At 48.0% G+C, this 23,929-nt stretch overlaps 2 protein-coding genes across 2 annotated transcripts; one reads left to right on the top strand and one right to left on the bottom strand.

Moving 5' to 3' along the window:
- Positions 1-6,805: 6,805 nt before the first annotated feature.
- LOC135819580 (uncharacterized) lies at positions 6,806-13,759 on the top strand. Its single transcript, XM_065332814.1, has 10 exons — positions 6,806-7,451; positions 7,601-7,712; positions 8,180-8,301; positions 8,652-8,843; positions 9,051-9,181; positions 10,174-10,239; positions 10,701-10,791; positions 11,306-11,512; positions 12,305-12,475; positions 13,022-13,759. Exons 1-10 carry the CDS (start codon positions 7,124-7,126, stop codon positions 13,219-13,221), a joined length of 1,620 nt encoding a protein of 539 aa, XP_065188886.1. The 5' UTR covers positions 6,806-7,123; the 3' UTR covers positions 13,222-13,759.
- Positions 13,760-14,709: 950 nt separating this feature from the next.
- Positions 14,710-23,912, bottom strand: LOC135819581 (stromal cell-derived factor 2-like). Its single transcript, XM_065332815.1, has 7 exons — positions 23,728-23,912; positions 23,513-23,625; positions 20,348-20,439; positions 18,787-18,926; positions 16,798-16,879; positions 15,837-15,939; positions 14,710-15,239 (listed from the first exon to the last, which is right to left on the bottom strand). The coding sequence occupies exons 1-7, from the start codon at positions 23,789-23,791 to the stop codon at positions 15,207-15,209; spliced, it is 627 nt and encodes a 208-aa protein (XP_065188887.1). The 5' UTR covers positions 23,792-23,912; the 3' UTR covers positions 14,710-15,206.
- Positions 23,913-23,929: the final 17 nt, after the last annotated feature.

The following is a 23,929-nucleotide window of genomic DNA, read 5'->3' on the forward strand; positions in this document are numbered from 1 at the left end:
AAGCTCTCTCGTTTGGTGTTTGTTTGTTTGTTTGTTTGTGTCACGCTTGGCGCTATCCCGTATCTGTCCCGTACTGTACCATACCATCAAACACAGCTGGTGAGAAACAGCTGGCCACAATTTTTTTCTTTACAAAAACCACAAACCATTTGATGGCACAAAGCAGCAAGGCAGCGATGAGACATATGGAATAGCAGGAGTGGGGGAGAGGCAGGGGCAGCTTGACCGACCATAGGGTCTCGGCTTCAGTGCAACCCAAGCGCTCCACATATTTGCAGGCGCTATCCCGTATCTGTCCCGTACCGTACCGTACCATCAAACACAGCCGGTGTAAACGCGAGAACGGTTCCTCCGCGAAAATGGTTCCAGGCATACACCGGTTACCCCCTGGAACCGTTTTCGCTAGCGAAAACGGTTCCACCCTAGCCGCGAAAACAGTTCCTCCGCGAAAACGGTTCTTCCACACATTTCCTGCATCTATGGCCCTCTTAGAACCGTTTTCGCGGATGGGGTCTCACCGCGAAAACGGTTCCAGCTAGCCGCGAAAACGGTTCCTCCGCGAAAACGGTTCCACACATTTCCTGCATCTATGGACCGTTTTCGCGGATCGACATGCATCCGCGAAATCAGTTCCCAATCATGAGTTGTGCTTTCGGTTTTTTCTTCTTCAAAACGTCCTGAAGATGTCTTCTCTTGGTGGTAATCGGGCGTGTTACGACGAAGTCTTGCAAGCGTTGCTTGCAAACGCCTGCCTCGTTTCCTGCGGACGCGAAGAGGCGTAGAGCAATAAAACGCTTTGCAGTCAACTTCGTCTTGGATCGTGGGGTCCTTTTTCGCCAAACAGATGAATTGTCATTCGGTGAATGGTCGGTAAACCCGTGCAGAATGGAACAAAATTCAGCATACATGTACCCTTGATAGGCGACAAGCCTCTGGGTCATCCTAATAAAGATATTTTTATTATATTATTACATGTAGGTCTCACGTGATTTTACCTCCTGCGAAAGCCGAGACCAATGAGAATAGGACTTGAATAGACGGGATCTTAATTAGGCTCCGGCGGATTATGCTCGCGAAATCATGGAATTATGCTTTCATGGATTCTCGCATTATGCTCGTAAAATCCTCATGTTATGCTTTGGCACCCGGGGATATACACTTTGTTGTACTTATGGAGCCTCAAGGTTCGGAAAATCGTGCCTTTTTCGTACTTGCAAGTTGCAAGTGGCCACTGGCCATAAGTACAACAAAATACATGAGTATCCCCATACCAAGCTGCAAGGTGTCCATGCATGTTAGAGATCAACATGGAAAAGAGAAAACATTACTTCTGCTATTCATCACTTGATTTCTTTTGTACTTCACTAAATTAATATTATTTCATTGCCAAATTAGTTTGAGTTACCTTTGAAAATTATCATGTTCAACTCGCCGTCTTCAAAATCATCATACTCGTTCAACCCATGTCACCCTCACCCTGCGAATAATCAGCTCATCTCTCCCGTAGCTCCACTTCTCCTTCCATCATGACCGAACATCAACTATACATCAATTTCGAGCAATACCCATAGCCTGCATTAATAATATTATCATGGCTGCTAAAATCCAGACTACCGGAGGTCATGACTTCGTAACATGCATAATGTACAAATTGTGATGTACATGTACATGTACACGGAGTTTTGCGGACTACCCGCCACTATCTCGTCCGCTACGGGATACCTGATGAAGGCTGATTCACTCGCATCTTCTGCTACATGTACTGTGTCACTGTGAGAAAGAACGTTGAAGAAGACGAGTTCGAGCATACAATACTCTGTCATCCTTATAAAGATAATTGTTATTTTACAAGTAATACCGTGACTGTATTGCCATGATTTCTACCCTGCTTTTCATTGAAAACACTATCTGCATGACCTCCGAAGCCTTTACCATGCAGACCACCTGCACTGATCAGGTGCATTGTACACAATTGTATAGCCTACATACTACAACTGTGGTATAATCGTGTAGTCATGCTCCTACCTCCGAGAGGATGCCAAATTATGCTCCAAATTTGACAATCTGCACACAGTGACAACTCTTTTCATGATAGTCTTTATTAGATCAGTCTGTATCCGTTACCCGTGTTAGCGAGTTGCCAACAAGCCGGGCTTCGGAAACAGGAACAAGAAGTAGGTAATCGTAGATGACGTATTGGCTCACAGAGCACTAGGGCTAGGGAGGTTTAGTCACACGTAATCCGTGTGTACTTTACGTGTGTGTACCACGTGATACTCGGTGATCCACGTACAGACTATGTAGACGTTTTCTGATTCACGACATACCGTACCGTGAATGGAAGCTCAACCACGTTCCGCCAGAACGTGAGTGAAAATTAGAATGGAGCGCATTGTGCAAGCTGTGAGGGTGCTCAGCTGAAGAGGTTTCTGAAGCACGAAATCAAAATATTCGCTGAGCTTCTTTGCTTCGTCTTTGACCAAGTTTGGGCCTTTCACTTCATGCTTTTGTTTGCTCCATGTGACTACAGACAACATTGCGAACGTGGGTCCATTACATTGCATGAACTTTACGTGTATCACCCACGTTTCCGTGTCCGGTACGTGAGACTAAACCTCCCTACTAACTACATGCAAGTAGCGCGGAGCTCTGGGAGCACAAATTTCACCAGCCAACTCAAACTCGAACGATGAGGAGTGAAACACGGTGTATTGAGCAGAGGACGGTGCTTTCTTGCCCGTTTCGTCAGTGGCCGGTACGACATTTCTCTGATGGTCTACGGACGGCAGTCGTGAATCACTCAAATGTCAGTCAGTCGTCAAGAAGGACTAGCGTCAACGTTCGAACGTACGCATATTTTCCATCTTATCCTACCGGCCGTTCCTGTCCCACATGTAGCAATTTTATTTTGCACATAACCAAAAAATCTCGACTAGTTAGAGGGAAAGACACAAACGGGAAAGGTCGGAAGAAAAAAATAACCATAAGGCCAAACTAAAGAAGGTGTGTGGTTCGACTAACATGGACATTTTTTTACGGGCGGGCGGGCGGATTTTTTTTAAAAAATATATTTTTTAGTACATGTAAATACACTGTACTGCCTTTAGACACCCAGTACATCGGCATTATTACGCAGTGTTTACAGTTATGCCATACATGTTGTATAAAGATATCACTGGCTAATACTTTGAAACAGTGTGTAACTCTGGAACGAGAAGAGAATAACTTCAAGCGGTGACTCTGACTGTCCAAATCATCAAGCAAATGAAGAACGATGCGAGTTGAAAGTAAGTTCGGGAACTACTTCGAACTCAATCGAAGTACAAGTTGTACAATGTACCGGTACATGTATTGCTAGTTTGGTGTCGGCGTGCACGAATACATGGGCTTTTTCCATCGACGCTTCCTGTGCTTGCACACATGGAGCAGCAACTTACCGGTACAGGTGAAATATCGTTCCCAATACACGAGGAAAGTGCAATCTCTATCTCGCCAGTCTGCCGGTGGTCGTATCGAGTAGACTCTGCTACCAGCACAAGGCAGCAGTCGTACCACTCACTGCACTGCACTGCAGTACAACTACAAGTCAAGTCCAAAAGGAGCCGCCTGCGTCCGCAGACTCACGTTGCACAGCACGTAGACGTGGACGTGTTCAGTCCACGTAGACTACGTCAGTCACACGACAGCCGGCCGAAAAAAAGTTACGGTCGGGCTGAAAAATGTACGGTCGGTCGGGTGAGTCGAACCACAGACCTTCTTCAGTGTGGCCTAACGAGACATTTCGCCAGGAAGTGGAAGCCAAGGACCGGAACATTCTCAGCAAATGGCACTTGTCAAACCATCGAAAAACAGGAGAAGAATTCAATCTCACACTAATGAATGTTGAATAGTTCAACGATATTATACTATACTGTCTATAGAATTTGCTCGTGACATCTGATTGGATGGTTGGTTGGTCTATTTTAATTCGCACAATAAACGGGAACCAGTACCAATGATAGGCGAATGGATAAGCTGCATTTGGAGAAAAAAGGACCTCAATAAAATCTTCGTAAAATGACTCTTCAGCTGGTTCTGTCTATTGCAGTCCTTTTAAAACTGTTGTCACCTCGCTGTCTTTTCGAATAATTCAATATACCGGTACAAATATTTCTCGTAGAGAGGACTGAATCGATGAATCATGGAGATCTGTGAGGAAATTGGCTCGTTGATTAGCGACGCCGAAAGTGTTACAAGTAGATGACACCTCGCTACTGTTGCGTTCCGTTCCATGAACCTGATCTGGTTTTGCCGAAAATAGATACAAGAATGTCTGAGGCCATGGCTCTGTGGAGTCTGTGGACTCTGTGCAGGTGTGGATAGAGAGAGGGGGGGGGGGGGGTCGATTCACATGGCTTGGCCAGTGGTGTGGATTAGACAGTTTAGTTATCTGGCGCTTGTCTTTGTCTGTTCCATTCATAATCAGCTCCGCTATCGTTGCTATAAAGAGAAAATCTATGGGTGCATATCGGATGATCCAGTGCATTTGCAGATCTGAGTACTTCTCTTGCGACGGGCGAACACATGGTATATCAGGTACATGCTACTGTATAAGTACAATCAATTTTCGTTTGGAATTAACTTTCGCCATATTCGTTAAAGGGGAAGTATACCCTAAAATCAAATTTTCACCAGTTGTAGTCTCCGGGGTGCTGAGTCGAATGGTCTTGGTCCGAGGAAGCTGAGACGCTCCCTTCCTACTTGAATCCCAATCGAACTCGCGCACTTCCACCGAAACTGGGTGACTGCGCCCTACTAGATGGGGATTTGTATGCAAAATGTCACTAAAAGCGCCATTTCGTTCTTATAAAAGCACGGATGACCGCGGTTGGCCCATATGTTGTAGTCTTTTGGACGCTGAGTCGACTGGTTTTGGTCCGAAAAGGCTGCGATGCAGCGTTCCTCCTTTATTCCCAATCGAACATGGTTGAACAAGCGGTCACGTGCTCCTGCGTACACCAGTGCCTGCAGGGTACAACTTACTAGCCTGTTTGACCTTTTTTGGGTGCAGTCCTGTCACTCGAGTTGAACCTTGTATTGGTGTGAAAGTTGTCGCTTGCTGGCGCGGTGACCAGGTGATTTGGGCAACAAGGACCACGTGACCGCTTCTTCAACCATGTTCGATTGGGAATAAAGGAGGAACGCTGCATCGCAGCCTTTTCGGACCAAAACCAGTCGACTCAGCGTCCAAAAGACTACAACATATGGGCCAATCGCGGTCATCCGTGCTTTTATAAGAACGAAATGGCGCTTTTAGTGACATTTTGCATACAAATCCCCATCTAGTAGGGCGCAGTCACCCAGTTTCGGTGGAAGTGCGCGAGTTCGATTGGGATTCAAGTAGGAAGGAAGCGTCGCAGCTTCCTCGGACCAAGACCATTCGACTCAGCACCCCGAAGACTACAACTGGTGTAAATTTGATTTTAGGGTATACTTCCCCTTTAAGGGGCACGAAATAACTAAAGTTTGTACCAAAATGAAGTTTTTTTCTGAACGTTTGGGGTGACAGACCTCGACCAAGAACAAAATTTAGTACGTAATAAGCCTGCTGGTGGAGTGAAATAACTAAAGATTTCTTGAATGAAAATTTGTTCTTATCCAGTACATCATGGTACATGGAACGTAGATCCTCTCCATACTGGCATACATGTACATATACAACAGCGGTACGTGGGGCCCTGCCCAATGAGTAATATTATGCACTATCCCCAGGGTTCACAGGCTCATTTGATGCAGGATTCAGTTTGCTCTGCTGCGTTCTCATGGGTTCTTGCATTGCTTGTCTGCGCCGCTCTGACGCTACAGTCTAGAATAAATCTATACAATCATGTACATGACATTGTGCACACAAAAGGCACACTGGAGAGAGTGGAGTTTTACAGGGTTGTCGCAACTCGGCATGACATTGTACAAGTAGGTGTGATACTGCTACCTAGCCATTGCACTCCTCCTACTGAGCTCTCGTCGATCTCCCACATCCTCAGATCCTTGCAGTAGTGGAAGGTCACATCTCGCTTGTCTCAGTATCATACGTATTACCTGTACCTCCCCCCCCCCCCCTCCTGCTACGTGTATGTGAACTGCTACGACTATGTTGCATAGTGTTGTTCATTGTTCATTGCTTTTTTGTTCATGATTATGTCGAGAGGATTCTATTGGTATTTTCATTCCTTGGACAACGGATAACGCGTAACCCTTTCGCACTTGCTGCATGGTAAGCCGGGCCATATCTCCCCCCCCCCCCCCCTTCCCCTGTGACGAAGCATACAGTTCAGCCATACATCATACTGCCTGAAATTTCACAAAATAATTATTCCTACCAGAGCAGCTAGCAGAGGGAGTGGTTGTTTACAGTTGGACGCGTTGCCTTGGCTACTCAGCCCAGAAGCTGTCAAATGCTCGCTGATCACCAAGACGAGGCGCATTCCTGTCCACAGGCTGTCCTCATTTGTTGACAGTTTCAGTGGGTCGGGACTAGGGAGGATGTCACGTCGCATGCTCGGAGGGCGAGCAGCAGCACTCCGCATCACCTGACTTTGCGTGGAGGCTTGACAGCCCGTGTAGGTCAGTGTAGACCTGGTAGACTGTGTGTAGTTCTCTTCGCAGACTCGCGTAGATCTGTAGATCTCGGGGCAGCTATGGAGTATGGTACATGTATCTGCCTTAGTCCGGTCTCCTCACACCCGCTGCGCATAGCAGCTCACAAGTAATTAGTTGTAGTAGGTCAGGAGAATCTTGCATGCTCGAATGCCCGGACCACTCGCACTTCGCAGATACTGAATCCGTGCTTAGGCTTGCCGACCGGTCCGTTCAGAGTGAGCATCGTGCAGCAATGCTGGCTTTCAAACCCTACACTCTTTGATCGCTCAGCCTGTTCGGTGTCGTTTGTAGCTTTCCTCCACCTGAAATGTGCTTTGACTTCACGGTCGATCTAACGAGCGGCATTCCAGAGTGCCGACGAAGGGGATCCATAAGCAATCCGGCCTTCTAAGTGATCGCAAACAGTGTGCTGGCTCTGCTTGGCGAGAAGGCTGAAAGACCTTCCGATTCGACGACGTGTGAACTGGCACTGATCCTTTTGCTGATGGATTGCGGCGCGTCAAGCCGTACCGGTGCAGCTTCAACAACGATTCGACGAAAGACAGCACGTTTCTCACCCACCACGCGAGCCAATTCCAGCGGATCACCCCGAGCGCGATTTCCTCGCCGAAAAGGTGGGCATGATTCCAGCCCACAATCTCTAGCGATGGCTGTGAAGCATGGCAAAATCACGCACCGCATAGGCAAAAAGAGGTTGGGAACGTCCAGCTCAGTTCGATCCTGGATACACTTTGACCATCAGTCGGTCGTCCTCTGCCTCCTCATCGCCTTTCTCTCGACGCAGCTGACATTTGAAGTCGGCGCAGCGGCCGGTAAGTGGGTTCTGTGGTTGCAGTATTCGGTGTATATCTATCATGCATTGTCTTTTTCAGTCGAAGTTGACACAAAGTACTAAAGCCTTATGAAAAGGGCCTTCAAATTGCAATGCAGTGTCTGTTGTCGTGTTTTGGTGTGTTTGTAGCTGGATGTCCAGATGCCGATTTCAAGCAGTTTGGATCAGTGTGCTACTCGTTCAGGCAGACACGAAAGAATTATTTCACTGCTCACGTCAGCTGCAGAGGCTACAACGATGGGTAAGGAAAGATGTTACCGCTTCTTCCTTGTCCCAAGTTTCTCTTTAGTTTTTTTCTATTGCACTTGACTGAGAGTGAGATCCATTACGAATCGCCCTGTGATGACAGTAATGAGTACGTTGCCTAGAAACTTACTTGCAACGCACGAACCTGCATCGCTATTATATTCTCTTGGGTTCGAGAAGAATATGAAAGATATGAAAGAAATATGTCTACACACTGTATTGTACGTTTTCGTTTAGTGACTGAAGTCACAATGACCACATATCTCATTTGTACTTCATGTGCAGCTGACATTCACTGAGCTTGAGGGTGCACTGCCAAAAAACGTGAAGAGAAGCAGGCACGTGAACATGTACTGATGTAGTACGAACCAGAAAGTTGTTGGGACGTGGCACCCCCTCCCCTGCCCCTGCCCGATACCGCCTATGAATCCTTCATTGATGTCTATCCTTTGCTTTCCGTAGATATCTTGCGGTGGTGTCCACGAGGGAGCAGTATAACTTCGTGAGGGAGATGATCGAGAACGGGACACGGACAGGCGAGAGCTACGAAGTCTGGATCGGCCTCACTGACAAAGACGAGGAAGGTACTCAGCACCCGCTTGCTGTTAACATGTACAGTCAGCTTTGCGTATAAACACACCCCGGGCGGGGCATCAGAAAAGTGTCCTTATTCGCAAAGTGTCGTTATACCCGAAGTCTCATTACATGTATTCATTTCGATGGGACTTTGCTCTGGGCATGGAAATGCTGTCGTTATTCGCGAATTGTCCGTATATCATCCGCAGTCGCTATTAGCGAAGTAGACTGTATCCCCCCTATTGGAGAGAGTGTGCACAGCGCTGTGCTGATAGAGTGTCTTATCTGGCTTGTCCCGAAGCAGCTGCTTAGTGAAGTTCATAGCCTGTGTCTAATCGCCGCTACCTCTTTTTCACAGGAATATACCGGTGGGTTGGACAGGGCTCGACAGCCGCACCGGCAAACTTCCCAGGTGAACTGTGGGCACCGGGGCAACCAGGCAGCAGAGGACAGGACCATGATTGTGCCACGATGCAGTCGGATGGTGTTCACATATCCACTCTGGGGTGCAGTGAAGACTCGGGCCTCTTCTACGTGTGCGAACAGCTAGGTAAGCAAGCTGATGACGGAATCCTGGTGTGTGTGTTTTTGTGTGGGTGTGCTTCGAATATGCGTGCACGCATGCCTACGTATATATGCATACGAGTATGTGTGTGTGTGTATTCATGTGTTCTGGTTTTCGTCGTCGTCGTCGTTGTTGTTCTGTGCGTTCCTTTGTATCAATAACTTCATCTGTGCATCTTCCATGTTCTTGCAGCATGTGTGGGTACCTGTGCTCAAGCTGTAATAGGAACAGGCTCTGGTACGTCGGGTGGTGTCATAGCGGCCATTGTCATCGTCGTCCTCCTTGTGATCATTATCGCGCTCGGACTGTTCTACATATGGAAGGTAACTGGAGCGGAAAACTACTTTTCTAAGGATGTGAAAGCTCCGTTGCAGCCATTTACGCATTGTGCCAATCCAACCATGCACAAGTTGCATGGTTGCAATTTGTTCTAATTTTTCGGACACGTTCTGATTTTTACACGTAGTTCTGACAAACCGTCCGAAAATCTGCTGCATTATCTGAACTCGATTGTTCAGGAATGCGCCCTAATCTAATGTTTCGGCCCCTGAAATTTTGACAAGTGCATTGGCTTCTAAATGGATCTCTGTCTTCCTTACTACTATACTATTATACTCCCAACCCTCCCCCGGCTAGGAGTGGGCCGCTCAGATTTCCACTCGTAGAAGAGTGGCAGCTCTGAACGTGTCTCTGCGCTGCAGAGGTCACTTCCGGTTCAGCAAATTTTACGCCAAATGTTCATGCGTAGGCCATCATCAGAGTGAAAATAGTAAAACAAACATCGCTCTTATCTTGCTTGCAGGGGCGACATTGATTGCTCAGGTTTACAATACAAATGTAGGCTAAGGAAGAGCACATTACCGTATAGCAGGAAATTTTCAGACAGAATTTATTTTCGTACGATTTCGTACGATTAATTCCGTTCTAAAATTTGTCCCTGTGAAGTTATGTACACTATACATGCGAACACGTGCATTTAGCATGCAGCACTGTACGCAAATAAAATCCGTACGGAAGGTCGAAAATCGGCTTTGTCGGAAAATATTTCCGTCCGAAAATTTCCTGCAATACAGTAACTTATTCATTTCAAAGAAACCTTCCTCTCCTTTCTAATCTGTATCCCGTGTGGGATAATTGACGAGTTTGCCAACTTCCGCATCACGTGCATTCTCACCGGAGTTTGGCTTGCCGGAGGGTGATCTCCGGGTGATGACGTCATGTGTCTGGCTTGCCGGAGTGTGATCTCCGGGTGATGATGTCATGCGTCTGTGTCCGCACTAGACGAATGTGCTCTTTCTCCGTGTGTTCTGCTCAGTTCAAAAACGACAAGTGGGAGCGGTACGTTTGCTACCTATGCACCATGCGTGAGTCCAACACCAAGGTGAGTGCTAAGCTTGAACGTCATGTTAATTTGTGTCACTACCTCACACGCATCTGCCGCTAGGGTGTTAATGGCCGTCGTGAGTTCCGTTCGGGAACGGACACGATAATTCACTCTTTTTCTTCTTCTATTTTTAACCTCGCACGACACTGCTGTTGCAGCAAGTGTACCCTGGCACACTGCATGTGTGCCAGGCTACTGTGGAACGGATTGAGACCAGAGGATAGTGCTTGTCCGTCCTGTTGCTAATCCATTCCCCTCAATGCTACCCCCCCCCCCCAATACTGCTTCTGCTCCCCTGAGTGACCCTGCCCCTGGTCCCCTCTCGCCGACTTCGCCACTCCACTAATGCCGGGAAAGGCACCACCACACGATGTGAGATGCTTGAAATTCTCATCTCCAGTACAGTCACTAGTATCGAAAGACTTTTCTGTCTGTCTCATCTTTTATTCTCACATAAGGTTCACTCACTTCAGCAGGAGAACCAGCGCTTAAGACGTCAGCTCTCTAACCAAAGAAGTGTCAGCCAAATCTCTCTGAGCGGCCTGAATGGTAAGTGCTGTTTCTGTTTCTAACCCCAACCTAACTACCCCCCCCCCCCTAAACTAACTGTAGCTATGGTGCTACCCTTTCGGCCGTGTCCCCGTTCCTCGGCATTAAGTAAACCCTGCCTCTTTATCCTTGTCTCTCTCTTTTCTGTTCTCTCCCTCTTCTCCCCCCCCCCCCCACCTAGTCCTTCGCTCGAACTGTGAGCTTGACGACCCTCACGGTGGCGCTGGTAATTGTTGTCTCCGCCACTCTCCAGAATGCCATGGAAGGAACCATGCAGACACAACCCAACATTCATCTTGGCAGAGGGGGAACTCGTGCCAGCACGTTTCCACAGCCTGCCGAAGTTCCTTTCTGGTTTCCTTCGCCACGAGTGAACCGTCTGTCTGCAGGCTGTGGAAGACCGTCAAGTCGTCGACGTTGTGATCGGGGCTTTGCGCGGGCTGATCGACAACCTGAATGTCGAACCCTTTCGCTTTTCCTTAAACCAGCCTTTGGTTCCGTTTTGTGTTTCCAGATGTAGTTCCAGGGCCGACAGATGGTGATGGTGGTGTCCTGCCAACGCTACGACCCATGGCCCAGGTGGGTGCAAGCTCACCAGTTCCGGTTAGTCCAACAGGTCAGTTTTCCAGTTCTCCCCCGCCATTGCGCCGACAGTCAACTTCTCAGGCGTCCGGGAATGGTCCTATGCTGACCCGTAATTCTTCAACATTTTCTACGGGAGGTAAATAAATTTGTGTGGCTTCAATCCTTTCTTACATCTCGTGTTTCTATGACTAAATCTGTGGTGTATATTCCCCCCCCTCTCTCTCTCTCTCTCTCTCTCTCTCTCTCTCTCTCTCTCTCTCTCTCTCTCTCTCTCTCTCTCTCTCTCTTCTTCTTCTTCTTCTTCTTCTTCTTCTTCTTCTTCTTCTTCTTCTTCTTCTTCTTCTTCTTCTTCTTCTTCTTCTTCTTCTTCTTCTTCTTCTTCTTCTTCTTCTTCTTCTTCTTCTTCTTCTTCTTCTTCTTCTTCTTCTTCTTCTTCTTCTTCTTCTTCTTCTTCTTCTTCTTCTTCTTTATCCTTACCTGTTGTTACTCTTTCTCTTGCTCTATTTCAACGATTCCAGTACCTGCTTCTCTGTTTGAAAATATCTTTGTTCAAATGTGAACGAAGAAATTGACCCCTTCCCCTGAATCGCTCCCTGTATTTCTCCCTCTTTCTCTCTCTTTCTCTCTCGATCTCACCCACACACTCTCTCCCTGTCGGACATGCACACACACACACACACACACACACACACACACACACACACACACACACACACACACACACACACACACACACACACACACATACACACACACACACACACACACACACACACACACACACACACACATGCACACACTTTTTAACCCTCTTTCTCCCTCTTCCTCATTCCTCATTCTTTCTCTCCCTCTCTTTCTCTCAGCGGCCAAGATTGTGTGACATAGGTACGTTTTTGCGTGCTTTTTTTGCATTATGCTCCCACCATAGGCTTATCACGTCCTGGAAACCTGCCGATGAGCCGGCAGACCTCCACCCTGAGCACCAACCGAGGTCGTATCGTACCAACGGATGCGGGAAATCCCCAGGGTGGTCCCGCAGGGATGGGCATCAACAGTCCCCGGAATGCCTTTGCCGGACCTCCGCAATTTGCATCAGCCGGTAAGCTACAGAGCCAATTACAATACTGTAGGACTGCTTTTTTTTTACGATCATAGTGACGTGTGAAGAAAATGTTAAATGATCGCGATTTTTTTTGGATGACAACAGCATCGTAGCTTGGTGGTAGAGCATGGCTGGCCATCAGTGAGAGCTGCGTCCCACGAGCCTGGGTGAGTTCCCAGGAAGCATGAGTTTCGAAGTTTGAAGAAAATGTGGAACGGTCGCTGCTAGGATGACAACTACACCATAGCTTAGTGGGCATTACTGGTAGTTAGGCGAGGGTCCCTGGTTCGAGGCCTGGTGGTGACAGTCAATTTTAACCATTTAAAGAAATGAAATATTTCATCAAATTTTGATTTCGGTATTTGCAATAGCCATGTACGCATATCAAGTAAGTGTCGTTGTTTGCCAGGTCTGACGTCCAGAATTCGATTAAATGGGCTCACAAGGGAATTCGCCTCCACTTCCTTTTTCCGGTCCTCACAATTGGTTCTCAGTGAATATCATCAGTGAACACACTGTTCCTTTGCTGTTCATTACTTGCAGGTCCACCCCGTGTGAACATGTCACGCAACTCCAGCACGTCCAGTGGCTTCGGAGGCACGCTGGGACTGCCGTCGCCACAGGCCAAGAAGGTCTCCGTCGTCCAGGAGGACCCGGACGCCGAGGAACAGGAGGCGGCGGAGCTGGAAGGCCGCAGGTCCAGCGTGCAAGCCTCGCCGCTTCCCGGCCGAATAGAAGAGTAGCAAGCCGATTAAAGTATTGGTGACATTTTCTAAATCGGCAGGAGTCTACCAGTACTTGTAATCCTTCTGATGCTGCTGCTTCTTGTCTTTCACCCCTTCCACCCTATAAGCTTCCAAAACGTGGGTGTGATTGCATTGTTGGATGGTTTTCTGCGGGCCGTTTACAGTTAGCAGTATGTGCCGTGCTGAAGCAGTTCCATCATGACCTTCTCTCTCCTTTACTTCTTCTTCTTTCTATAAGTTCTTGTTTGTCAAGCTCAAAATTGATATTTTACTACCAACGATGGGTGTTTTTCCACCCTAAATTCAGAAGTGCCATGATGCATGTACAATTTTTTTCAGAAAAATTATCATATCCTCACCCTCCAGGAATCATTGTGAACGATTAGTACTATTATCGGTATGTACTTGTTTGCTATCGACCTACTTCTAGACTTTTAAACTTATGCCAGCCTAGGCTTTCCTTTTGTGCTCTCTGCTCTATCTTAGCACTAAATGCGAGTGGGTTACTTGGGAGAAAAGACATTTTCAATGAAAATTTGCGTCTTAGTGAAATTACCGGTTGGTCGCATGTACTGGGTCGGTGCTGTTCTTTTGGCAGAATGGTGCCCATTTGGGGGTGAATGCTCTGACGGGGGGCAACGTCTCGTACATGTGCAAGCATGTTGGTTTATCTAATGTGCAAGCATGTGCCAGGATGTACATGTATGTGTATGCGTGCGTGCACTCACGCGTATGCCTCCATTCGAGAGAGTCGGCCCATTAGCATTATCCTTGTTCCGTGTATGCTTGTGTGATGGGACCTGCAGCTAGCTGCACTAGCTGTTGCTCACTGGGTCCATGACAAGGGCCAGTCTGTCACGTAATCATGGACCACACACATGCATTATAATGTATTGCATACAAAACAGAGTGTGGAGGACCTTCAGGTCGATCCTTGCATGGCCAGGCCCAATGCCACACATCAGGGAGTTGTAACTGGTAACGTTACACCTTGATTCCCACTACACCTGTTGCTTGGTCTTTCGCATACATTACAATGATTTTTGCTTTGAAATGTTGAATACATGGCCAAGTACTTGAAGTTGCATCGATCACCGCTACGCAGCAGTAAGGCCGCATTCACACTACGCAAAAGCAACTGCCTGCAAAAGTATGTTGAAGGCGACTTGAAAAAATCTTGTCAACTTGTCTTACAAAGAAAACCAAAGTACATTGTACACAACCCAGAGCATACGATTCCACACACGGGTTCAGGAAAGCGCATGCAAGTCGTCCTTCTCATTGTTTTTTTTTAATCAAGGTAGACCTACACCACAAACTGGTATCACAGATCACACCTCTGCACCTCCTATGACGGATTAAAAACCACACGAACAAGGCCTTCACTTTCCCTGGACTCACAAGGAGTTGCACACTTCAGACGAATCAGTGCACGTACTCTTCGCCTTACCCACCCATGCTTTACCCACGCAAACGAAAACGAGATAGCAACCAACGCATTCTTATCTCTTCACCTTGACGACTGTCATGGTTGCCAGGGAATCAAATCCTATGACTATGATAGGTGATCGGATTGACAGTGAAGAGGTTGTCAACCAACCAATACCGGGCAAACACCAGCAATGAGCTGCCATGTAATGTATACACACATGCTTCCAGGGAGCAAGCAAATAATACCAACTGCACTGGCCAGGATAGAAGGTAGAGTCAGCGAGCTGGCGAGCAAGCGCACACAAGAGAAGAGCTGATAAAATTTAATACTCTGAGCATGCAAGTGGCGGCGAAACACGCACGCATGCACACAACGAAGGATGAGTTCTTGTATAGGCTGGCTGTGTGTTACGGGCCAGTGAGCTTGGGGGAGCAGGACCATACAGGTCCTAGCGGAAAGTACTTCAAAGTAGCAGAGTCCCAGCAAGTAAACAAAAATTGAGAATTTGAGCAGTTGAAAATCGTCCTAGGAGCAGAGAGTTGCGAGTTGTTTATTTCTTTGTTGGCTTGATAAATACACCCTCCTGCACGGGATGAGCACAGAAAAGAATGCGACATATTCCAACAACCGTCAATCTCAAGAGCAGCTAACGCCTCTGCCGTAACAGTTGCCTGATCTTTATTGCCCAAAGGCTCGGAACAAAACTGTGTCGTCACTCACAGGCACAAACACCTGCAATTTCGAATCAGTACGACATTTGCAAAAGCCTTATGTCAGATTTACGGCTTTGACCAGCCCCCCCCCCCCCCCCCCCACACACACACACACACTCAAAGCACACAATCACACAGATGTATACATGTACCTACATAATACCATGTATCTACATGTATAGACATTTTTTGTTACTATTGCTGCAGTTGCAGTTGTTGTTATTTTCGTCTCTCGTCGTTGTTACTTGGGGACAAAGCCGAATACAATCATCTTACAGGGTGGTGCCCAAGGAATTCAGTGCACACAGTGAAACAGTCAAAGACGAAAAGAGGGTAGAAGTGAGCAAAGGACGGCAACGGGTTCCATGCTATGAGTGGCCAGGCAGACTCGGCAACAAAGAAGTCAAGGATGCCAAAAACAAGACGTTCAGAATAAAGGGCTAGAGTAACAGGATTGAGATACTCACCATAGCCTTCCAGTGTGTGTCGGGAGATGACGATCCGAAAGCTGACACCTCAAACTGGCCGGCAATGGGGTGGCCAAACGTCGCACCTTGCACATACAGGTACCTGCAGGAGGCAAGCATACAAAAGTACGTGGACACACACACATGCACACACACACACACACACACACACACACCATGTACCATGTATACGCCCGTCGGAAGTGAAGCACGCAAATCTGCAAATGCACTGGATGTGCGCCCACAGATGTTCTCTTATACTAGTTATAGCAACGATAGCGAACAAGATCTGAATGAGACAGATTAAGACTTGCGCCAGATAACTGTCTAATACACACAACTGGCGAAGCCATATGAATCGATCACCACAGACACACACACAGACACACACACACACACAGACACACACAGACACACAAATGAGCATACCGGTGAGGAACAACAAGAATACACAGAAAGTGCGGTGGAGTATGAGCTTCTACTGCACAACGGAAGAGACCGGGAGGAACGGTGCACAGTGACACTATCCTCTAATTGCAAGGCCTCCTCCTGTACCTCAGGCTTGTGATTCAACTTCCCACAACGTTAAACTCTAAAATCTTACAAAGTAGATTGAGGCACCCTGGGGTTATATACTGTCTGCAAGTTACGCGAATAGTTTCAACAACCAAATAAACGGCATAAAAACTCATTAAAAATTGCGCAGCTTCATAAGTGAAAAATGGCTTGTGAGCAACACTGGCTTATACTCAATCACTGATGTTCACAAATTCAATTCGACGTTTCGGTCATAAAATTACCATCATCAGGAAAACAAAAATGCAGACTATGTTAACAAACAGAGAGGGAGAGAGAGAGAGCGAGAGAGAGAGAGAGAGAGAGAGAGAGAGAGAGAGAGAGAGAGAGAGAGAGTAAGAAAGGAGAGAATGACACGCACACACACCCACACCAGAGGACTTACTTGTCGGTATCTACGTGTTTGAGTTGCACCTTGGTGTCTTTCCGCCATACCTTGCCGCTGCACACAACTTGCCAGTTATCACCTAGAACATCAGCAACAGCACAATGGATGTATCCTGTTAACGCAATTATTTTTACCCCACCCAAGAGCAATACGAATTTGCAAAGCGCGCATCACAGGAAAGTCAGCCAACTGATGTCATCAAGATGATTTTGATCAGAGCGGAATATTACGGTGTGCTAGGCGTTCGACTACCTGGCTTACGATAGCTGTGTAGTACATATCCGAATCTACATGCAAATCCTAAACTGAACCAAACTACCAACGTTTGCTGCAGGACAAGGTTTGCATAGCACATTGCATTGTAAAGTCGAGCCAAGCCCAACTTCTCTGATTGATCAGTTGCGGTGGCAGAGTGAGCTGCTCAGTGGGTACGATGACAAGTTTGCCATGCTCGACTCCCCACCAACACATGTTCAAACCCCCAGGGCAAACCATACAGCAGAGAAGGGAACTTGGATACACACACACACACACACACACACACACACACACACACACCTTTGACGCCCCATCTCCAGTGGAGATGATAGGCTACTGAGTTGGGCAGTACTTGATGTGACGCTTCAAATAGCCACTTCTCCTAAACGCTCTGCCGCATGCGCAGTGAAAGTCCTTCGGTGCCGGGGGAGGAAGACGATGTTCATGGACCCGCCTGCGCCATTCCGGGCGATCTTGTGCGAGCCGATACCACTCGGACTCCGGAATATCCAGCGAGCGCAGATCACCGACAATCGTGTCTCGCCAACGCTTCTTTGGCCCATGCCGTGGTCTGGTTGCCTCGAGCTCCCCAAACAACACTTGTTGAGGAATCCGGGCCGCGTCCATACGGGCAACATGACGCAGCCAACGCAGACGGTACTCACGCAGGAGAGTGCCAATGTCCTCAGGAAGACGCGCTCTCTGGGCTAGATCCGCAGTAGTAAGATGACGGGAGTGCTGATCGCTCCTTGAGACTCCCAAGATGGAACGGACGCATGAGCGATGAAATAGATTCAGGCGATTCATCTGCCGGGCCTTCATGGGCCAAGTCTCTGCTCCACAGAAGAGGGTAGGGAGGACAATGGCCTTGTAGACAAGACGCTTAGACTTAATGGATAGGCCGCTACACCCGAAGATTGGCTTTTGGAGAGCGCCAAAAGCACGAGAGGCCTTGGCAAGGCGGGAGGTGAGCTCCTTGTCCAGAGCACCGTCTGCACTCAGGACACTGCCAAGATAGGTAAAGCTGTCCACAACCTCCACGCTTCCTCCATCCTGAAGATCAATGGAAGGTGGCGGGTCAGAGCAGTTCACCGCCATGGCCTTGGTCTTCTGGACGCTCACTGTTAGACCACAACCCGAAGCACAGGACACAAACTCGCTTGTCATCGTCTCCAGGTGGCTCAAAGAGGTGGTGTAGAGAGCCGCATCATCAGCAAACTGGGACTCTGTGACGTCAGTGGAGGCCGGTCGAGACTTGGCGGTCCGGTCCCCAACAAGCTTCCTGCCGACACGGTAGCGGACCCGTACACCCGGAACAGAAGACTGGCGATGCCAGGAAGAGACCACTGCAGAGAAATACAGATTAAAGAGCATAGGCGCCAGTGTGCAGCCCTGACGCAAGCCATTCCGGACGTTGATGTTGTCCGTGACGACGTTAGGGAGCCGAACACGCGCCTCCATGCCTTAATGGAGCGACTGGACAAGGCCAAGCAGCTTCGGAGGAATGCCCAGATTGCGGAGCACAAGCCACAAAGCAGACCGTGGAATGGAATCATAGGCCTTGCGCAGATCGACGAAAAGCACATATAGCTCAGAATCGTGCTCCACTGCCTTCTCCATCAGTTGTCTTGCACACACACACACACACACACACACACACACACACACACACACACACACACACACACACACACACACACACACACACACACCTGACATCCATCCTACCTGTGTCGGAATGTTCCTTGTCGCCGTAAGCGCTGACTTCCTGGTTGTTGCTCAGCGGCGACTGGAAGTGGTGACTGTGCAGATGACGGTTCGTCGTGGAATGGCGAAGGCGAATCTTGCCGTTGCACTTGATCGGTTCACTGCAGATTGTACACATAATTATACGGAAGCAGACAGACAGAGAGACACAGAAAAAGGAATACAAATGCAGTAAATTAATGTCGCGCACTAAGTCGGGCTCACTCCTGAAGAAGCCGAAGTCAGGGCTATAGTGCGTTTCAAAAGTATAGACCTCTAGACTTTTTTGAATAAATCAAATTTGGTTTGAGCTTTTTGAGAAATTTCTTCGGAATATTGCTCAGGCAGCTCACGCAATTTTTCTCATGTAGATATCTAAGCGATTGGATTACAGATGCCCAATTTCGAAAATTGTATGCACAAAGTGATCACAGATTTTATGTGGTATAGATGCTGGCCTAACGTTTTTTCGAAACCAGAGGACTTTTGAAACGCACTACAGCAGGCTTCTATTTACATCGGGCTCCTATTCAAACCAGGTATGTCTATGTGTGTCAACACTAATACCAGGCCTGCAGGGTACAACTTACTAACCTGTTTGACCTTTTTTGGGTGCAGTCCTGTCACTCGAGTTGAACCTTGGTGGGAAAGTTGTCGCCTGCTGGCGTGGTGACCAGGTAATTTGGCACCCAGGAGCACGTGACCGCTTCTTCAACCATGTTCGATTGGGAATAAAGGAGGAACGCTGCATCGCAGCCTTTTCGGACCAAAACCAGTCGACTCAGCGTCCAAAAGACTACAACATATGGGCCAATCGCGGTCATCCGTGCTTTTATAAGAACGAAATGGCGCTTTTAGTGACATTTTGCATACAAATCCCCATCTAGTAGGGCGCAGTCACCCAGTTTCGGTGGAAGTGGGCGAGTTCGATTGGGATTCAAGTAGGAAGGGAGCGTCTCAGCTTTCTCGGACCAAGACCATTCGACTCAGCACCCCGAAGACTACAACTGGTGAAATTTTAATTTTTGCCTTAACTTCCCCTTTAACGCTTAGTCTAAAAGCCAGATAAGTTCGTAAAGAGCATCGAGTCAGAGCGGAGGTATACAGGATGGTCAACGAGGACCCAGGGTAACGACGGAAAACCGAGAGCAGTGACAACTCCGCTGAAGCAGCCAGGAGATTGACCCGCACAAGGCAGATATCACATGACCGTCTCAGAAGAGCTACACGGTGTCTGAGCCAGATCACTACAGGATCACATGTTCTAACAGGCATGCAGTACGAACGGAAGCATACAGGATGGTCAGTGAGGGCCCAGGGTGATGATAGGCCACAGACAGCACTGACAAATTTATTTATTCCACATCCCATAGCATGTAATTGCCAATCAAAGGTGAGGGGTGAAAGTCAACCACAGCTCCCAAATCCATTGAAGCAACCAGGAGATCGACACATACAGTGCTGATATCACCTGACGGTCTCAGGAGAATTAACAATGTGTCTGAGCCAGGTCACTAATGAATCATATGTTCTAGTTACCTACCCACGCTTGCATGGTGAACTGTTAGCCTCCTTGGGACCAGACACTGACCAGTAGCTGTTGACATCATCTGATCCAGCATTACCTGTCACAGACTGTAGCCATTATGCATGGCAACAACAATTAATAGCAGGAAAGGTAGAGTGAGACGGGAGAGAGAGAGAGAGAGAGAGAGAGAGAGAGAGAGAGAGAGAGAGAGAGAGAGAGAGAGAGAGAGAGACAGAGACAGAGAGAGAGAGAGTGAGAGAGAAAGAGAAGCACAAGGAGGAGAAAAATCACAACCATCACGACCACTGTATGCTAAACGGCACCATGTAAACAGCATTAGCAGCACCATCAGCTACACCAGAGTCTGCTCTAGTATTTCCAAAAAAAATGTGTACCTGGCACAAGTCTTGCAACCGGGTCTGTATAAGTGCGGCTACTGCATGTACATCAGGGAGCCGTAAATATTCTACTCCCTGATATATATGTACATGTGTTCTAAACCGGGTCGCAAGAGACCCGGCTTTCTTTTTTTCCAAACGGGTCCAAGTACCCCCTCCCCCCATTCAACCGGGCCACTGGCCCGGCTCTGGAGCAGACGCCGTTGCACATGCACAAGCACACAAAATACACACACGTATGCACACGGGTTTACGCACATTCACATTTTCACGAAATTCGCTTCATCCGGAATCTTGTCACAACACTTGGAAGCACATGCATTCTGTTTGTTTCTTCTCATTTTTATGATCGAATGTGCCCCAAATGGGATGATACATCTCTGTTACGGAGTCTCATGCAAAGGTCTCCAGAAGCAGCAAAGAAAATTTGCCGCAGTAAATCGAATTTCGATTTGGTTTTGTACTGGAAGAGGACATTATGTGTAGTCGTCTTGCCAGTTGTGCTGCTAAACTACACCACACCGTCATGATGTGCACTAGGAAGTCCTACTACACAGGGAAACAGCACGGGATCATTTGTAGTATCCAACATCATGCGCGCTTCGACCCCGGGTTTTGGAAGTTCTACGTGATATGTGGTCCATGCACCTTGCGATCGCGACATTGACCTGCTGCCTTCAAGCACGGCCCAGAAAAGCGATGCCTTGTGCCAGCATGTATAAATCGGCTCTGGTTCAAGGGCGACTGTAACGGGCAGCCCGGGATCAAAATCCACACAATCTAGCACCACATTCGCTATTGTCGTCTGCCTACATGTTGCCCCCCCCACCTATGTACATGTATGTGAGCCCCCTATACGTACATGTATGTGAGCCCCCTATATGTACATGTATATGAGCCCAGACCCTGTGATTTGAGGCGAGCGATCGCTCTCGCGCGCCATCGCGCGCCTTATTTTCTTGGAAGGTGCACTTTTTGTCGCGCGCCTGAAACTATTTTTGGCTGCATGTACGCTTTTCGGAGTGCAGCGCAACTACTACTGTACTATGACTAGTACGAGTGTATACAGTATGGTGTCAAGTGCACTCATCGATCCGTGCGCAGGCCGGAACTGTGCCCGCTCGCGCTGTTATGAAACAGACTAGACAGTGAGTTAGTCATGTGTAGTGACATGCACAGTACCAAGAGTCCATAACCCCCCTCTGGACTCTTGACAGTACTGAGTAGGCAAGTTAGTTCACTGCACGTACACTGTGAGTGTGACACAGGCACTGCACTGGCGCGCCCAGCTAGCCTGGCATGACCTCGGGGCATTTCACACGTCTGGATGAATGATTGCGGCTTGAACTAGTCAGAGCTGTGCCGCGTAGATCTACCACCACTCATGAAACACTCCAGTTCAACGGGTTTTACGGACCCCTGCATGCAGCGCAGGGGTCCGTACAACCCTCTAAACTAGCGCCTGGCGGGTCCGAGTAGCAAGATAGACCGCAGTCTGACATAGACTAGTAGTTCTGGAAGTTCTGCTAGTGCACGCGTTGCAAGTAAATGCACCCAAATGGCGCTTTCGTCCTCTTATTCTTAGAAAAAGGCCAATTGGTCAACTGGAGTTGATCATACCAGTTGTTTTCTTTCCTTGCGACATGATCCCTTGTTGGTGATCTCCTGCTGCTGCTAGCAGTAGAAATGTCGAAAGGGAACAGTGTGCAGTTGTCCACTTTCCTCAGCTGGAAAGTAGATGAGGACATAGGCTTCAACTCGGCGAAGAAGGAAGGTAAAGAGCTGGTCGTGAAAGTGTGGTGCAAGTCGTGTGCGAAGTATTCTGACGTTATCCGGAGCGACTCTATGGCTGAGAGGTCAAGCGAAGGTCGATGCGTTGAGGTTTGTGGAGGGATCGGACTACATGACGAAGCACGCTGTCACTCGACATTTGTCTGAACAGGTAAGTGGTCAATTCAATGTCGAAAGTAAAGTCGATCGGACTCGCGACCATTCTCCTTGTTTTCTTCGCTTGTTGTCATGTAGGCGCATAGCATCGGAGTGAGCCATGCGAAGCTATTGGGTGACACCGACAAATCATCGTCGACGTCTGCATCAGGGAGCAAGGCAACACAAGCGCCTCAGCAGCCACGCATACACACAGCTATTCTAGTCCAAGCGGAGGACGCATACGAAAAGCTCTTCCACACTGCATATTTAATGGCAGTTCACGGCCAACCGCTGTCATCTTTCAAGACAATGGTGGAAATTCAGAAAGCATCCAGAATTTTTTCTCTAAAAAAATGATATCAATAATGTGCTGTGTTGTTGGAGTGAGAATTTTTGGATCACTCTCCTACAGCTCGCCTGACACAGGCGAGGAGAGCGATAGATCACCCGCCACCTATTTTCAAATCACAGGGTCTGTGAGCCCCCTATGTAGATGTATGAGCCCCATATATATCTGTATACTCTGAGTAACAACAAAAAACAGCTCTATTTACTTCCTTTTGTGTACCTCTTGTGTACTACGCTCTGCCCATTCTGGGCATTTGAGCACTATTGCACAGTGCCTCTATGTGCATGATTGTATTACTATGTCCCTTATGTACATGACATAATGAGTCCAGTCTGTCTTGAGGGGAAAGCTTGGGGTGGGTGGCAAGCTGGATTTCACGAACTCCGTAGTCTCTTATGGCAATGGTCTAAGTTACGCACCCACAAATTCACGCATACACAGACACGCGTACGCGCGCACACGCAGTCAGCAAACGAGAACAAACGTTCTAAACTGGATTCTCACCTGCTGACCGCTACCTGAGCCATACGTGACTTCGTGCGAGTGAAGCCGAACTCCTGTTTTCACATGCTGCAACTTCACCAGAGTACCGCATGTTACCTGTGGAGCATTCCCAGCTGCACACAACAGCGACCAAGGAAAATCGTTGGGTCAAGATATAACTATGACTGTAATGCTAAAAAGTTGAAGTCGGAACGAGATAGAGTTCAGTTGCTAACCTGCTTCGAGGGCACGGGGAACAACGCACAAGAGAACAGTCAATGCTATCACTACGCTTTCCATCGCAACCTCAGTAAAGGTCACGATCACAGTATCCTAAAGTGCTCAGGCTACCAAACAAAATAATTGTTTTTTCCTTTCTTGCTCCAATCTTCACCAACTCCTCACCGGACTCACGATTCTGAGTGATCTCTGTTCAGG

This window comes from Sycon ciliatum, chromosome 6 (assembly GCF_964019385.1).
Source record: "Sycon ciliatum chromosome 6, ocSycCili1.1, whole genome shotgun sequence".
Taxonomy (NCBI): domain Eukaryota; kingdom Metazoa; phylum Porifera; class Calcarea; order Leucosolenida; family Sycettidae; genus Sycon; species Sycon ciliatum.

Bases quoted from the DNA above. Each gene is read 5' to 3' on its own strand.
- LOC135819580 (XM_065332814.1), top strand. From the start codon at position 7,124: ATGGATTGCGGCGCGTCAAGCCGTACCGGTGCAGCTTCAACAACGATT. The intron at 8,302-8,651 runs GTACTCAGCACC...TCTTTTTCACAG, and splicing joins CACTGACAAAGACGAGGAAG to GAATATACCGGTGGGTTGGA. The intron at 8,844-9,050 runs GTAAGCAAGCTG...ATGTTCTTGCAG, and splicing joins CTACGTGTGCGAACAGCTAG to CATGTGTGGGTACCTGTGCT.
- LOC135819581 (XM_065332815.1), bottom strand. From the start codon at position 23,791: ATGGAAAGCGTAGTGATAGCATTGACTGTTCTCTTGTGCGTTGTTCCC. The intron at 20,440-23,512 runs GTGAGAATCCAG...TAATGGCTACAG, and splicing joins GCTCAGGTAGCGGTCAGCAG to TCTGTGACAGGTAATGCTGG. The intron at 15,940-16,797 runs GTAAGTCCTCTG...TGCCTCCTGCAG, and splicing joins AAACACGTAGATACCGACAA to GTACCTGTATGTGCAAGGTG.